At 36.6% G+C, this 15,052-nt stretch overlaps 1 protein-coding gene across 8 annotated transcripts in view; it reads left to right on the top strand.

Moving 5' to 3' along the window:
- The window catches only part of Wac (WW domain containing adaptor with coiled-coil), a 70,829-nt gene that overhangs the window by 36,300 nt on the left and 19,477 nt on the right, over positions 1–15,052 (top strand). For all 8 annotated transcript variants that reach the window (XM_028873162.2, XM_028873187.2, XM_028873154.2 and 5 more), the window contains 3 exons: positions 5,325–5,431; positions 10,044–10,159; positions 11,162–11,274. In XM_028873162.2, coding sequence (XP_028728995.1) covers positions 5,325–5,431; positions 10,044–10,159; positions 11,162–11,274 — 336 coding nt within the window. The remainder of the gene's footprint in view (positions 1–5,324; positions 5,432–10,043; positions 10,160–11,161; positions 11,275–15,052) is intronic.

Below are 15,052 nucleotides of genomic sequence, written 5' to 3'. Positions count from 1 at the left end.
TTTTTTGGAGGGGAGTGCCAGGTGGAGAGATTGTTTTTTTCTGGCGTTTCTGGTATTGATGAATTATTTTCTCAGGCAAAGACTTAGGCTTTCTTCTGGCTCAGGAAGCTCTTCCCTTATTAGACTTAAAAAAATCTTTGGAGACAGTTCTTATCTTCACCTTTAGCTTGGGGTATGTATATCTTGGGTCTGTCATTCAGCAGCCATGTGCTTTTTTGTGTATCTTCAAAGTTTTAAAATAAATATGTAATGTGTATGGATGTTTTGTCTTCATGTATGTTTGTGTACCGCATGCATGCCTGGAACCAAAGGATGCAAGAAAAGGGCATTGGAATCCTTGGGCCTGGATTTGCAGATGGTTGTGAGCTGCCATATGTGTGCTAGAAATCAAATCCAGGTCCTCTGAAGAGCAGCCAATGTTTTAAACTTCTGAGCCAGCTTTCCAGGCCTTGTTTCCCTTGATTTTCAAATTGAGCTCTTTAGTTTGTTTGTTTATTTTACACCAACATGTAAAATTTGTTATTAGCAGATCAAAGTCGTTTTTTGATACTGTTTATGATTGTAAAAGATGTCATATCCATCCTTCTTACCTAAATCTAGATACTCAAGTCTTTCTATAAATATGGCCTACATTTCATCTTCCAGATGCTTCAGACCATCTTCTGTATCACCTATAATTTCTGCTATTCAAATGCTGTGCAACTAAAATAGTTTTTACCATATATTGTTTTGTTATACATTTAAATGATCGATATGAGAAATGACAGTGTAATATTTTGCATTCTTCTGATCATTTGATTCCAATGTAAATATTGTATATATGATAAAAGCTCAATTCATGACCGTTGTTTCAGAGGTTGTGACCATTAAAATGGTCATTGATCCAAAAGTGACCACTGACTATCAAGTACAGTCTCTTGTTAATTTATCTTGTAATTCATTTGTTCTCCTCACTTAAGAGACATTGTCTGGGGCAGTGTCAGTTTTGCATCTCACTACTACTTAGCTGGTAAGTAGTTTGTAAATTTCAGTATAACCCATAGTTAGCTTAGCTTGGTTCATGCATCGAAACTTCTTTTTCAAGCAGGGAGAATCAGAATAGCAGAAGTATAGGTATAACATTCAAGTAGCAAAATGCAAAGGTTATTGTTTACCCTGAAAGCAGTACAGATTCATGTTTCTCTATTTTATGCTTCTTAGATAAATGTTGAAGAGAGTAGAACCTTTAATTTACTCAAAATACAAACATAAATGTCACAAAACCCATCCCCAGCATTGCCCTGTAAAGAGACATTTAAGGTGATTTACTTGTTCTAACTTTGATTTTTTTTTTAAACGGTTTAAGCTTGAATCACTAAACACCCAGTCTTCTCTTACTAAAGCTGTATCGGGGAAATATTTCATTAAAGCAAGCTGAAGTTTTATTAGTAATGTGCCAAAGAGCTTAGAGAGGACACTAGACCGTATAAGTAGCTTGGTTTCATTTGCTGAATTGGGGAAAACACTGTGGAGATTATCTGAGTGCGTATATATTACCTGTTACTGTTCACTTGAAAGGTCACTCACTGAGTTCTGGGTATAACTGAGTTGAGTTGTGATGGCCCCTGCTCTTTGGTCATGTTGTTCCCCAAACACTCATTCTTTCTGTTTGCCTTAGTTGTTTGTTACAGTAAGAAAAAATATTTTTTTCCTTCTCACTCTGAAAATATGTAAGTTGATCATAGGGTTGATAGAGAAGTAAATAGAGATAAAGACAAATGAGATTTCATAAAAGTTGTGCCTGGCACTATTTGGGGGTAGGACTCAAGCTTTACATCACTGCTGCCATTACCCTGATCTTGGGAAATTTGCTCCTCTGCCTGTTGTATCCTCTTAAGTTTAGAAAAGATGATACGCAGAAGGTAAAGCTCAAATAAAATGCTCCCTACAAATTCTTTACTAAATTAGGGCTTTATTGGTTACCTTTGTAAAACTTATCCTTGCCGGGCGGTGGTGGCGCACGCCTTTAATCCCAGCACTCGGGAGGCAGAGCCAGGCGGATCTCTGTGAGTTCGAGGCCAGCCTGGGCTACCAAGTGAGTTCCAGGAAAGGCGCAAAGCTACACAGAGAAACCCTGACTGGAAAAACCAAAAAAAAAAAAAAAAAACAAAAAAAAAAAAAAAAAAAAAAAACTTATCCTTAGGCTAGTGGGTGTTGATGCTTACGGTGTTGGATTTTTGACATGCCATTTGAAGGTCTGTATTCCTTGACCTAAAAGCTAACTGATAATCTTTTGTCAGTCATGTAATACTTAGGTTTTTAAGGGAAGAAGCTTATCAATTTAGTGGAATGTTTGCCAATATTTGAAGTTTCATTGATAATCACTACAAGTAGATTTTTGGGTTTTAACTTTATGAGAGATCAGTAGATTCCACCTATAAAATACTATGTCCATAGTGTAAACCGTGTGTCTTTAGCAAGCCTCTTATGAGCAAATAAATGTCAGAGTAGAGCATCTCCTCCAACCTTCATTAGTAGGTTCTTTTGGTGGTGTTCATTTCAGACAACATCAGTGGTTTTTCTTATTATAGACATTGTTGTGTGAAAATCTATGGGAGTAACAACTTGATGAATAGTGTAAAGACATTCCAGTGGCACACACTAATTGTTACATGATTTGTCTGCAAGATAGGAAATTAGGATATATCCAAGTCTTTTAATTTGGTGTAATAATTGTTGACGATAATTGTAGTAACCTTAGGGCAGTGGTTCTGAGCCTGTGCAAGGGTGGTCTACGACCATTGGAAAACACATCTTAATATTTTCCTTAAGATCTATAACAGTAGTAAATTTATAGTTATGAAGTAGCAATGAAAATAATTTTATGGTTTGGGGTCATCATAACATGAGGAACTGTGTGAAAGGTCTCAACATTAGGAAAGTTGAGAAACACTGTCTTAGGGCCCTTAATATCATGTCATTGTCATTTATTTGTTTTGAATCCTTAGGATCTAATTTGTAGTCCTTATCATGATGTTGATTTCCTAGAGTATAAAGAGCCACCTGGTGCAGTTTGGAGGAGTCCAGGACCATGCTTCCCAGTGTTTTCGAACTAGTAGCCTGTGAAAAATACCCTTCATTCTTCTAGCATCAGGTTTTGGTAGTAGCTCTGGAATGCTATCTCTTGCAAGCTCAAATTGGATTTAAAATTAGCTTGGAGTAGTTTTGCCCATACCTTCTGCCTAGCACATAGAAAATTCAGACTCTTGGTGGGAAAGTGATGTTCAACGCAAGCTGCATTTTGTGCACACAGATAATGGTGAATAGCTCTTAGAGTTAGGAAATTCTTCTGGAACATAGGTTCACTCATGAATATGAACTGTTGAGACAAGGTGGCGTGAAACTTGGAGATCTGCCTGCCTCTGTTCAGCTTTGGGCTTAGTTTTGATTGGTTTCTGATTTTATTGCATTGTTGGATTTATTTATTGCCTACTTTATTTAGAAAAAATGATTTAATACCATCCAAGATTAAGTGTAATAAGTAGATGCAAAAGCCATCAGGCTTCTCCACTGTGAGACTTTTGGGTGAATTTCTTTTTATCTAATTACCCACATTGATGTTAGGTTAACTGTTAGCCAATCTAATAGTTAATTATCTTTTATCCTTTGTGACATCAGTAGCTTTTTTGAACATTTGAATCTGTTCATAACTTCACTTACAAAAGGCTCTGTAATGAAAATTCAGTCTTGGTTATAGCTGTTGCTGATTACTGTTTGTTAGTGGCCAATGTATGTGTATGAATTACCAGGCCAAGTTCATCTACTTTTGACCTGTAATGGAGGATTGGCAGTCTGCATTTATACACTTGCTCCCTTCTGTTCTAGCTTTGAATAGATCAGCTGATAGTTTCCATTTGGACCCATTGAATCTCAGGAGTCATCACCATCTCTTTCAGTTCATCTTTCTTTTTCCTGTTAATTCTTAACCCTTCTTGTTCTCTACTGCAATTATAATTGGTAATTCGTGGCCCACAGGACCACTACCTAACCCATCTCAAACACCACTTTTAGTTTTTATTCATCATAGTTAGCATCCATACTGTCTCCAATACTTTCCTTTAAATTGCCAGTTACGGCCAGGAAGTAGTGGTGACTCTCACCTTAAATCCCAGCACTGGGGAGGCAAAAGCAGGAGGATGTTTGAGTTCAAGGCCAGCTTGGCCTACAGAGTGAGTTCCAGGATGAACAGGCCACACAAAGAAATCTTCTCTTGAAAAACCAAACATATAATTAATAATGAAATGCCGGTTATAGTGGCTTTTGCCTGGAAAATGGTGAAAGTAAATGGAAACAGACATTTGTTGGCTCTTTTTACACCATTTATTGGTGAGTTTTTACACATCTAGATGGATGCACCTTGGTTTTTATTTTATTTTCCTAGTGCTAGAAATTAAACTTGTCTTTTGTGTTGGTATGAGTGACAGATAATCTTGTACTGAGCTATGCTCCCAGCCCTCCATGTGAACTTTTCCTAAAACAGTAGTGAAGAAACTGTTATCCTTGGTGACCTTTGGGATGTGTATTGGTGAGACTTGGGTCATTGTTTAGAACTTTTAGGTAGAGTTGGCCCTGCCAGGAGCAAGCTTTTTATGTCACCTTTACCAACTTGAATGGGTTCCTCCCTTGGATTTTAAACACTTAAAAACTTGATGTTATTTTAGTTTAAAAAATTTTCAAGTCTATTAAAGAGCACATTTAGGGATTATTTTTAAAAATCAAGATAATTTCAGAAATAATGGAAACAGCAAGTTCTCTGTGGTCTCTTGTCCTAAATCTTTTGAGTTTTCACATTTCTTCATTTTCTTTGAAAGGAATTTGACAATGTGGTTCCTTTCTTTGTTTTTGTTTCTTTGTTTTTTGTTTGGATTGGTTAGGTTTTAGGAGAAGTCTCCATAATAGCCCTGGCTATCTTGGACCTTACTACATAGACAGGATGGCCTCAAACTCACAGCCATCCTACTGGTTTTGCCTGTAGTTTCAGGATTGGAGATGTGCACCATGATGCTCAGCTCTGCAATCTTAGTTGTAAGCCGGGTCTATCTGTAGTAGGATCAGACAGTTCCTGTAGTATAAAAAGTGTGAGTTGAGCTCGAAGTTACAGCATATACCTATAATTTCAACGTTGATGCTAGGCTTAATGAATTCAGTGCTGCTCTGGACTAAACAAGGATGACATGTTTTTTTCTGATATTCATAGGATATGATAGTCAAATGGTATTTACAGTGGTGTGGCTTAAAAAAAAATAGATTACAACTGTGGTTATTCTTTATTCTTTCTCTTTAAGGGACCAGTTACTCTCCACAAGAAAATTCACACAACCACAGTGCTCTTCATAGTTCAAATTCACATTCTTCTAATCCAAGCAATAATCCAAGCAAAACTTCAGATGCAGTAAGTATTAAAACAATGTTCAACTGGCTAAAAAGCTGTCTGTCAAATGAAAAAGCACACTGCAAATATTCTTAGACGTTGTCTTTCAATTTTTAAAATGTTTGAACTGGAGTTGATAATGTATTTTTGGATGTATTGTTCATAAAGCAAGAAAAATTTGTCTTTGCTATATATGAAAGTGCAAGTATTATCAACTTTTCTAAAAGTATTTAAGGCGTGTGTGTGTGTGTGTGTGTGTGTGTGTGTGTGTGTGTATGAGAGAGAGAGAGAGAGAGAGAGAGAGAGAGAGAGAGAGAATATGAGAATGAATGAGTGAATGATACATAAATTGCTTATTTATTCTCTGCTCTGAACTTGGTACTTCACCAAACGGTGAGGACAGTATCCTGGTCCTAAAAGGCATAAAACAAACAACCAATAATTTAAAAAAAACCACCATAATTTTAAATACACTGGAAAGCTTCCATTAATAAAATAACTAGATATTTCAGTGTGGGTCCAAATGAAATTTCTCATGTATTGATTTAGCAGCAGAATACCTTAATCAGTTGTATGCTAAATTATTGTCTAATTTAGCTAAGTCTACAGCTAAGACTATGTATTTCATTTTCATGGAATTTGATAGTGTGTGGTGGTGACAGAAATGCTAACAATTTAGAATGTTGCTAAAGCTGTTTGGGGATTCTTAAGATGACCTCTCACCTCACCCAACTATATAACTTAGCTCGGTGAAGCGAAGAGGTTTAGTCTTCAGAGGTACAACTGCACTTAAAAAGACAGATGTGTGGAAATTGATGGACATAGTGGCGCAGGACAGTAATCCCAGAACTTGAGAGCCTTAGGCAGGAGCAGAACTGGGGGAATTAGCAAGAACTTGTCTTTAAAAAGAAAAAAAGCATAACAAGGATTTTTGATAATTTGGGGAAAAGGAACTGTCCCCAGACTAAAAAGTCAGACCTGAATCATAAAATAGTGTCTGTGTTAGCAGAGAAAGTGAATTTCTTCACAGAAAAGCAGTGGAGAGCCAGTGAAAGATGTTAGTCAAGTGGCTGTAGACTTGCAGGTTTAAAGTTATCACAAGTAGGACTGTCAAAAATGCAGGGAAGAGTAAAGAGTGAAGCCTTTGGAGAGCTCAGAGGTTAAGATAAGCACATGCTGATCTCCCGATTACCCAAGTTCAGGCCCCAGCAGCACCACTTTGACAGCTCATAACCAACTGTAACTCCAGTTCAGGGAATATGGTGATGCCTTTTGCCTTAGTGGGGCATCTGCTCTGCACCTATTGTACATACATACATGCAGACAAAACATAAAATATGAATCTTAATATATTCTTTGAGAATTTCAAATAAGTCAATAAATTTTACCTTAGGTATTTTGGATGATTACCATGTTTTAGTTGGCATTGAAAGGTAGATGTTAGTATTGTATTTTCTTTTGTCAAGTGGGTGGAGCAGTACATTTTTGTAGGAAATTGTGACAGCAAAGGTAATATTTAGTTCAGTCTCATAAATTTGTAAAATGTAGAGTAATTATTGTACTGGGTCTGTAAAGGAAAGAAATCATGGTAGTTTTTATCACCAAGATTCCAGTACGTGAGTATGTAGACTTATTTAAAACCAGGGCTCCGACTTTGCTCATTTAGAAAAAAAATTGGGCTGGAAAGATGATTCAGTCTTAAAAGGTCAGACTCAGAACCAAAAAGATAGAAAAAATGTATTTGTACTTAGAAACCAGCAGTATGATAGAGGGCTGGAGAGAAAGCTCAGTAAATAAAGCATGTGCTGTGCAAGCCTGATGAAGATCTGAGTCTCATCCCTGGCACGGGAAGAAGGAAAGGTGAAGAGACAACTGCTCCCTAGAACCCCCGATCACTCACAAGCTTGTGTGTATGTATGTGTGCACAAAAGTGTAATAAAAACAAAAGGAGAACACTATATTTAAATGCCGCCCCCTTAAGTATTCTACCCTAATTTGAGTAGTTGGAAAGTGCTTTAAACTCAAATTTAACTTTACATTCACCTAAGTGGCCTTTGATATTGGGGAGTTCATTTGAGTGTACTATATATTTGCAAACCTTTGGAGACAGGGTTTCACTGTTTAGCTCCACCTGGCCTCCAACTCATGTAGACCAGGTTGGTCTAGAACTCAGAGATCCATCTGACTTTGCTTCCTCCTGAGTGTTGGGATTGAAGATATGTGTTGCCATGCCTATCTCTGCAGCCAGTTTTTCCTAGAGACATTCTCCTTAATTTACTAAAAGAAAGATGTATCAAAGGATTATTAGGATTTCATGAAATTCTTAGTTAATAGGGAAGCCTGTCTTTGTTATTTAATGAGCTATTAATAACTCATGAGTTAATTTAAGTATTATCACATTTCTGTAGTTTTAGGAACATTGATAGTATAAACAGTTGAGAAATTGGAGATAATTTTTTTTGAAGAAACAGCAACATTCATGTAAGAGATCTAAAAGGTTTGAATTTAAGGAGAGAGTAGATAGGTATCTTGGTAGAAGTCCCTTTTGTGGGTTTCACTGTGTAATCTTGGCTGGTCTGGAACTTGCTGTGTAGATCAGGCGGGCCGCAAAGCGTAGATATCTGCCTGCCTTTTAAAGGCCCCATTTTGAAGTCGTGCATTCTCATACGCTTTTCTTAGACAATTTATTTAACTTGATGTTTACTATATTGCAGATAAAAATAAAACTTGATTTAAAATGCCAGTCAAGCCCATTGTATGTTAATATGTGTAACATTTTAGGGAAAAAGTAACCTTTCTAAAGAATATCATAGATGTCTCCTATCAAGGTTTTTTTGTTATGTTTTGTTTTGATGTGGCGGGGGGGGGGGGGGTGTCACAAGTCCTGCATGGCTTCTGGGTAGATGTCCCTTTGATTATGATAGATTACAGAGGACAAAAGGAAACTCATTTTAGTGATTTTAGGAAATAGTTTGAGTCATGTGGAAGAAGTTCATGTTTCCTCAAGTGTTTGTAATATAATATTCCTTGATAGCTGATTGAGTCTGGCTACATGTTAAGCTTAATTTAGAAAATATGAAATGTATGCAGGACTTCAGTTAGTTAATTTTAGATTTTTTTTATTTGTTTGTTTGTTTTTAAAGACAGAGTTTCTCTGTGTAGTTTTGAAGCCTGTCCTGGGACTGGAACTCACAGAGATTCGCCTGCCTCCACCTCCTGAGTGCTGGGATTAAAGGTGTGCGCCACCACTGCCCAGCTTAGATACTCTTTTTTTTTTTTTTTTTCAAATCAGAAATGTTGGCTCCTGCCATTTCACATTGGTCTTTTTAAATTACATCATTATTTGAAGGATCTTTATACTTGACTCCTTAATAGAAATGGGGTTGAGATGATGCTCATTGCTTAGTGATTGGGAAAGTAACTTGCAATTTTTTACAGTAAGATTCCTCTTGTACAAACGGAGATTTGATACTAGTGTTGTATGTAGACCCTTATACTTCAAGGCTGTGATTGTTGTGTGGTGGGAAGACAGGATTTTACTGTATAGCCAGTGAGGAGATTACATGTTCTGTGAACTTCCAGGTTTTTTTTGAGATTGCATAAATGTAAACTGATGCTCTAAAATGAACATTGTTGTTTAGCATACTGGGCCCCCTACCCATACCCCCCATGCACCTTCCCTGACAAGACTTATGGTAAAAGAAATGCTGAGCGTATATATTCTGATACAGAATGTTGTTTGCCTTGAGACAGTGGACAATTTGCAGACTGTTAGTTTGAAGAGCACTGGTTTAGACACTGGTATCTGTTTATTCTGCTCAGTGTCTGTTCCTTTGACCAGTCTCAACCCTCTACTACTTGACTAATGTTCTCCTTGGAACAGACACTTAGAGGAGAACAGCTAAAACCAAAGCACTGATGGTTCAGACAGCTTGGGGTTGATGAACCAAGTACTCACTTTTACCGCCTCTTTTAGTCTAGACACCAGTGCCATGTAACTACTTTGCAGATTTTTCTAATTTCATCGTGATTTACACGGCCTGCCTAATACCTGCCTGGGATCAGCTGAGAATTTTAAGTGCAGTGTTAGTTACAGAACTATACTGCTGCCTTGTGTTCTCCATGAGACAAGATTCTACTTAGTACTTAGTCTATGACATGAGCTTGAAAGGCAAACCAAATTCTCAGCTTTCTGTTCGTCTTGAAAAACTTGATTTCTTTTTCACTAAGGAACAGCAAATACTGGTTGACTACCTTCCAATACTGTTGATTGTCTTTTGCCTTCTGAAAGTAGGAAGTAGAAGTAATAATTTTATGCCTTTATGTCAGTTGAGAACAGCATGACCCCCTCCCATATGTCACTGGTTTTACTAGTTAAAATACTACTTAAGGGGGTCTCTTATAAAGCTTTCTAAATTCAGGATATTAATAATCTCATGTTCTTCCCAAGCCTAATAAACTAATACTATAATCTTTCTAGATATTCTTACTCATAAAGGTTTTATTAGACCCTGTTCATATATATATGTATTCACACACATATACATGTTTGTTATAAAAAATCATTGAAATTTTTAATATTTGTATCAAATAATTCAATGGCATTTTGTAACTATTAAATTCTATTTTTAAGCCTTATGATTCTGCAGATGACTGGTCTGAACATATTAGCTCTTCTGGAAAAAAATACTACTACAATTGTCGCACAGAAGTTTCACAGTGGGAAAAACCAAAAGAGTGGCTTGAAAGGTATTTGCTTTTAATCTAGTAATACTCCTTACTTAATTCTGTAGGTCAGCATCCTGTGGCATTAAACAGTATCTTTAGGTTCTGTATAGTGAAACCATTTATTTCTTTTTCAGTTTTAGTAATGGTCCCATTTCTGTGTTTTCCCTTCATGTAAAATAATTTCTTGGACACATGTAGGCAACCATCTATGGAGGCCTGTGAACAGTCAGTGTATTTGATAAAATACTTAGCAATCTGTCATTTGACTTTGTAATAGAGATATTTGTTTGTTTGTTTAGAGATGAAGTTTCATACTCAGGCTTGCCTAGAATTCTCTCTCTAGCCAAGGCTGGCTTTGACCTCCTAATACTCCTGCCTTTATCTGCCATACCCTCCTTCTGCCTTTTTTTTTGTTGTTGCTTTTTTTTTTTTTTTTTTCAAGACAGGGTTTCTCTGTGTATCCTTGGCTGTCCTGGAACTTGCTCTGTAGACAGGTTGGCCTTGAACTCACAGAGATCTGCTTGCCTCTGCCTCCCAAGTGTTGGGATTAAAGGCGTGTACCAACACTGCTCCTTGACTTTGTTTTTTTTTTTTTTTTTTTTTTTTTTTTTTTTTTTTTTTTTTTTTTTTTTTTTTTTTTTTTTTTTTTGGTTTTTCGAGACAGGGTTTCTCTGTGTAGCTTTGCGCCTTTCCTGGAACTCACTTGGTAGCCCAGGCTGGCCTCGAACGACTTTGTTTTTTAAAGGAAGTCTTTATGTGAAAACTTTACCATTTATTGAACTATTATTGGGAGTTTAGTCTGGAGTTAGTATGAATAGCTGGTAGTTCTGCTGTAAGTGAGAAACGTTCTTAGTCTTCTCTTTGCTGTATTCTGTCTTGAGACCAGTTTCAATTGTAAACCACGTTCCCTTTTACTCCTTGTACTGTTTTGTTGAATGAAGATTTGGTAAGAAAAGTTATTACAGACTCCAGTACTTCGTGTAATTTTTATTCATAAAGTGATGTTTGATCTTTTACTTCTAGAGAACAGAGACAAAAAGAAGCAAATAAGTTGGCAGTTAATAGTTTCCCAAAAGATAGGGATTACAGAAGAGAGGTGATGCAAGCGACAGCCACTAGTGGGTTCACCAGTGGAAGTAAGTGCTCTTTTGTTGCCTTTCAAAGTTTGTTTTAATTTACCAATCAATAAATTCCATCTGCATGTGTAAATTGACATGAAAATATATGTGATTTCTATTATCAACTTCCTCGATTTTTTTTTTTTTTTTTTTTCCTGGAAAGGGAAATGGGTTCAGGGTGGACTAGTGGTATATGTGGTTCTCATTACTCATGCTGTCAGTAATACAGAATTGGTAAAGAGCAAGATTTCACTTTGTAAAGTACTAATAATTGAGTCCTAGAGCACTGCTGACATTTTATTACTAATGAGAAGCTATTAGTATGTAGATGGTCTCCAAAATTGGATTTTGTTTGACATTACAGTGATGTGAAAGCATATTTAAATAACTCTTTTGTTTGTCACTGTCACTGTAATGTTAGAAAAATCACACCAGATAGTAACACTTTATTAGAAAGTAAATTTCATGAGAGATGTTTTGCCTGACTATACTGAGCTCACATATGTAGGCTAGGCTATACTCTTATTTCTGTAGCTTACATGTGATCATGTGTTTTCAGTGTATCTCTACAGTCGTATTGCTGGGAATCTAACCCCATTATCTGTACTTAGAAGTTAATTCTATGTTTAGAAATCTGTATAAGCTGTGGACTGAGGCTTCACAGAAACATTAACATTTTTTGCAGAAACTGTTCTTCAACCCTTGTTTAAGGTACCTTGAGCTATAAGACAAACTGGTCATACCATAACGTTTTCTTGAGATTCGTCTATTGATGTGTGCAACTGATTCTCAATAAGGGGTATTGATTCTTTGATGGGAAAAATGACTTAGGGTGAACTTGTGCATAGCTTCAAAACATGAGTAAAATTATACTTAGTATAATTTAGTATTAAGTTAGAGAATTTTAGTACATTTCGTTTTGAGGCGTAAAATGTGGATTTTAGGTTGGGTGGCGGTAGTTGCACACCTTTAATCCCAGCACTTGGGAGGCAGAGCTAGGCCAGCCTGGTCTACAGAGTGAGGTCCAGGACAGACACCAAAACTACACAGAGAAACCCTGTCTTGAAAAAAAACAAAAAAATAAATGTGGGTTTTAATCCTGTGTTGCCCTTTGTGTCAGGTAACTACCTGACTTTGACCAAGGTTTTTTATCTTGAATTAATTAAATAGCATATAGTTTGTTGTCTCATGCAGTTGATGGACAGGGAGGAGGAGCATGAAGGACTGCCACATATGGGCTAGAAAAGAAGTTTTAAAATCAAAACATAAGGAAAATCTGTTGTGCTTGTGAACTAGGTCCTAGAATTATACAGTACTGAATTGGGCCAGCTGATTTTAACTAGGTTTAGGCTAGTAGTTCTCAAAAGAGGAAAGGCTATGTCTCCTAGCTTCTAGAATAATGGGTGGTTTTCAGCCATTTCATGCTGAATTCCTGTATATATAGTCCATAGGTCTGTAGCTGAATTCGTGGGTATATATATTTTGTTTACTTATTTTTAAAAGTCATTCTTCTCCAGACTTCAGAGTTTATAAAGTAAACTGGTGTGGACTTCATGGTGACCATTACTGCTTGGCAAAGTTCCAGCATTTCAGCATTGCAGACCACACTCCTCCAGCACCTTTTTACTTTCAATATTAATGCCTTTCCCTTTGGGAAATTTATGTGTGCTTTGGTAAAGGATAAAAATGTGTACAATGGTAGCCTCTCCAAATATATATATATATATATTTTTTTTTTTGGAAAAAAATCACCACCACCATGGATTCAGGAATACCATTGTACCTTCCTAATTACATCAAGAATAGGAAAGTTTGAGATGTACTAGACACACTTGATCCCAAGGATGAAATGCCTACAGTTCAGATTCAGAACCTGAGTTCATGTAGAGAAATCAGAATGGTACAATAATGGGAAAAGAGTGAGACATCAGGACCTTCCTTTTGGGGAGCATTATGAGGGAAACAGGCCCATAAGAAAGACTAAGAAACTATAGTATAGTGTTTGCTCTCCAGAAGTCCTTTTCCCACGGTTAGGTATTTGGATAAGGGTTTTTATTCCCTTTGGTACTTGAGGAAAATTCCTGCTTAATAATAAAGTAGTCATTCTTATCTCTAGCAGGAGGAACTTGTGGCCCTTTTATTAACATGATTTAGTGCCTATTGTCAAGGTCAAGGCTAGCTTCCTCAGCCCCTGATATCCAGCCATACCCCAGCTCACAGCCCCTAGACTACTGGTCAATCCTATGTGCAATTACAGAGTGTCTTTTCAATTGAATGCACTGGTAGCCAACCTAATTCACCCTTAGATTGTGACCATCTCCCCATCTCTCCTTCCTCCCCCCTACCCCTCAGAAATCCTCTTTGGGACCTGAGCCCCCTGCCGAAACAGGTCTCCCGCATTAAATGCCAAGATCTAATTCTGAAGCAGTGATGGAAAGGGGTGTGTGTGTGTGTGTGTGTGTGTGTGTGTGTGTGTGTGTGTGTGTGTGTGTTTTATATATTGGCATCTTGTTCATGATTTCAGAGTAAGGCATGTTTCTTTTTTAAAAGTTTTTTAAAAGTTAAAAAGGCCTTATATGGGTGGGGTGCACTCCATTAATCACTATACCAGGGAGGCAAACACAGGTGGATCTGTATAAAAAGTTAGAATGCTAAACTTTTAATCTCTTGACCCAGGAACTTTTTGAGGTGTATGCTTTGTTTACTATACTTGTGTGTATAGAAGTCAGACATGTTTCTATTTAGAGCCCAGAATGAGGTTATTTATTGTTTTAGCCCATTTCTCTTCTTGTTCAGTAGCATTTCAGGGATCTGCTTCTGTGTCAGTTTGATTCTACATCTGTTAAATGATTGCCTGTACCATTCTGCTTCAGTGTACTATTACTATTACTTTAAGCCTTCTGCTGTCTCTCAGCCATTTCATGTTCTGTGATTTATATCCGCCCTTTTACTTAAAGTAAATTCCTGTATGTGCAAATAATGAATCAATGAGTCTGGCAGTTTTAAGTAATAGTTGAGAAAGAAATTTAGCTATATTGGGTTTTATTTTTCCTGTTTAATTTTTCCACTAAGTCATATAATATAAGGTACTATAGTAATAAAATCAGTATTCCACTTAATTATTTGACATTGTCAAATATCGTTCTGTGTTTATTGGCATTTGAGTAGAATAATGCTTAGAGTGTGTTCCTTTCAAGAAAAAGGAGTAGGAAGATTCTTACAGGTAGAGAGATGGTGGAGTTTTTAACCTCAATCTGATACTCAGAATTGTATGGATACAATTTTCTTTTGGTATTAACTACTTCTGGATTATTTCTTTCTGTACTTAATATTATATAATAATTTCACCAATAGATTCCTTTAAATATAGAGAAACCTCAATTGGGATCTCTTATTGTACTAGGGGTATTTTGGATTTGTCCATTCTTTGTTGGAGATACTGCCCTGTTCTAAATCATTATTATACCTGCTAGATTATATGCTAGTCATACACCTCCCACCATGGCATTCAGAAAAGTCTGGGGAGCTGTGGTGCAGGTAGAGATAATTTAGTAAATGCCTTCTGTTTGGTGATTGTAGGAGCATTTTCTGCTCCGTTTTCCCCAGCTCCTACTCTGCTGTCTTTTTTACCTAACAAGTATTTGAAGTATCATTTTAAATTTTCATCTGAACATTTTGACCTTATTTTATGTTTTATTTTTAGCCATATAGAACTAAAGGGGCTTTTTTTTGTTTTGTTTTGTTTTTTGGTAAAGAGAAATAAAAGTTATAGGTAATTAAAGTGGTAGGGTTTGGC

The sequence above is a fragment of the Peromyscus leucopus genome, chromosome 5 (genome assembly GCF_004664715.2).
Source record: "Peromyscus leucopus breed LL Stock chromosome 5, UCI_PerLeu_2.1, whole genome shotgun sequence".
Classification (NCBI taxonomy): domain Eukaryota; kingdom Metazoa; phylum Chordata; class Mammalia; order Rodentia; family Cricetidae; genus Peromyscus; species Peromyscus leucopus.
The sequence above is the reverse complement of the archived record's forward strand: the minus strand, read 5'-3'. Positions and strand labels throughout refer to the sequence as shown.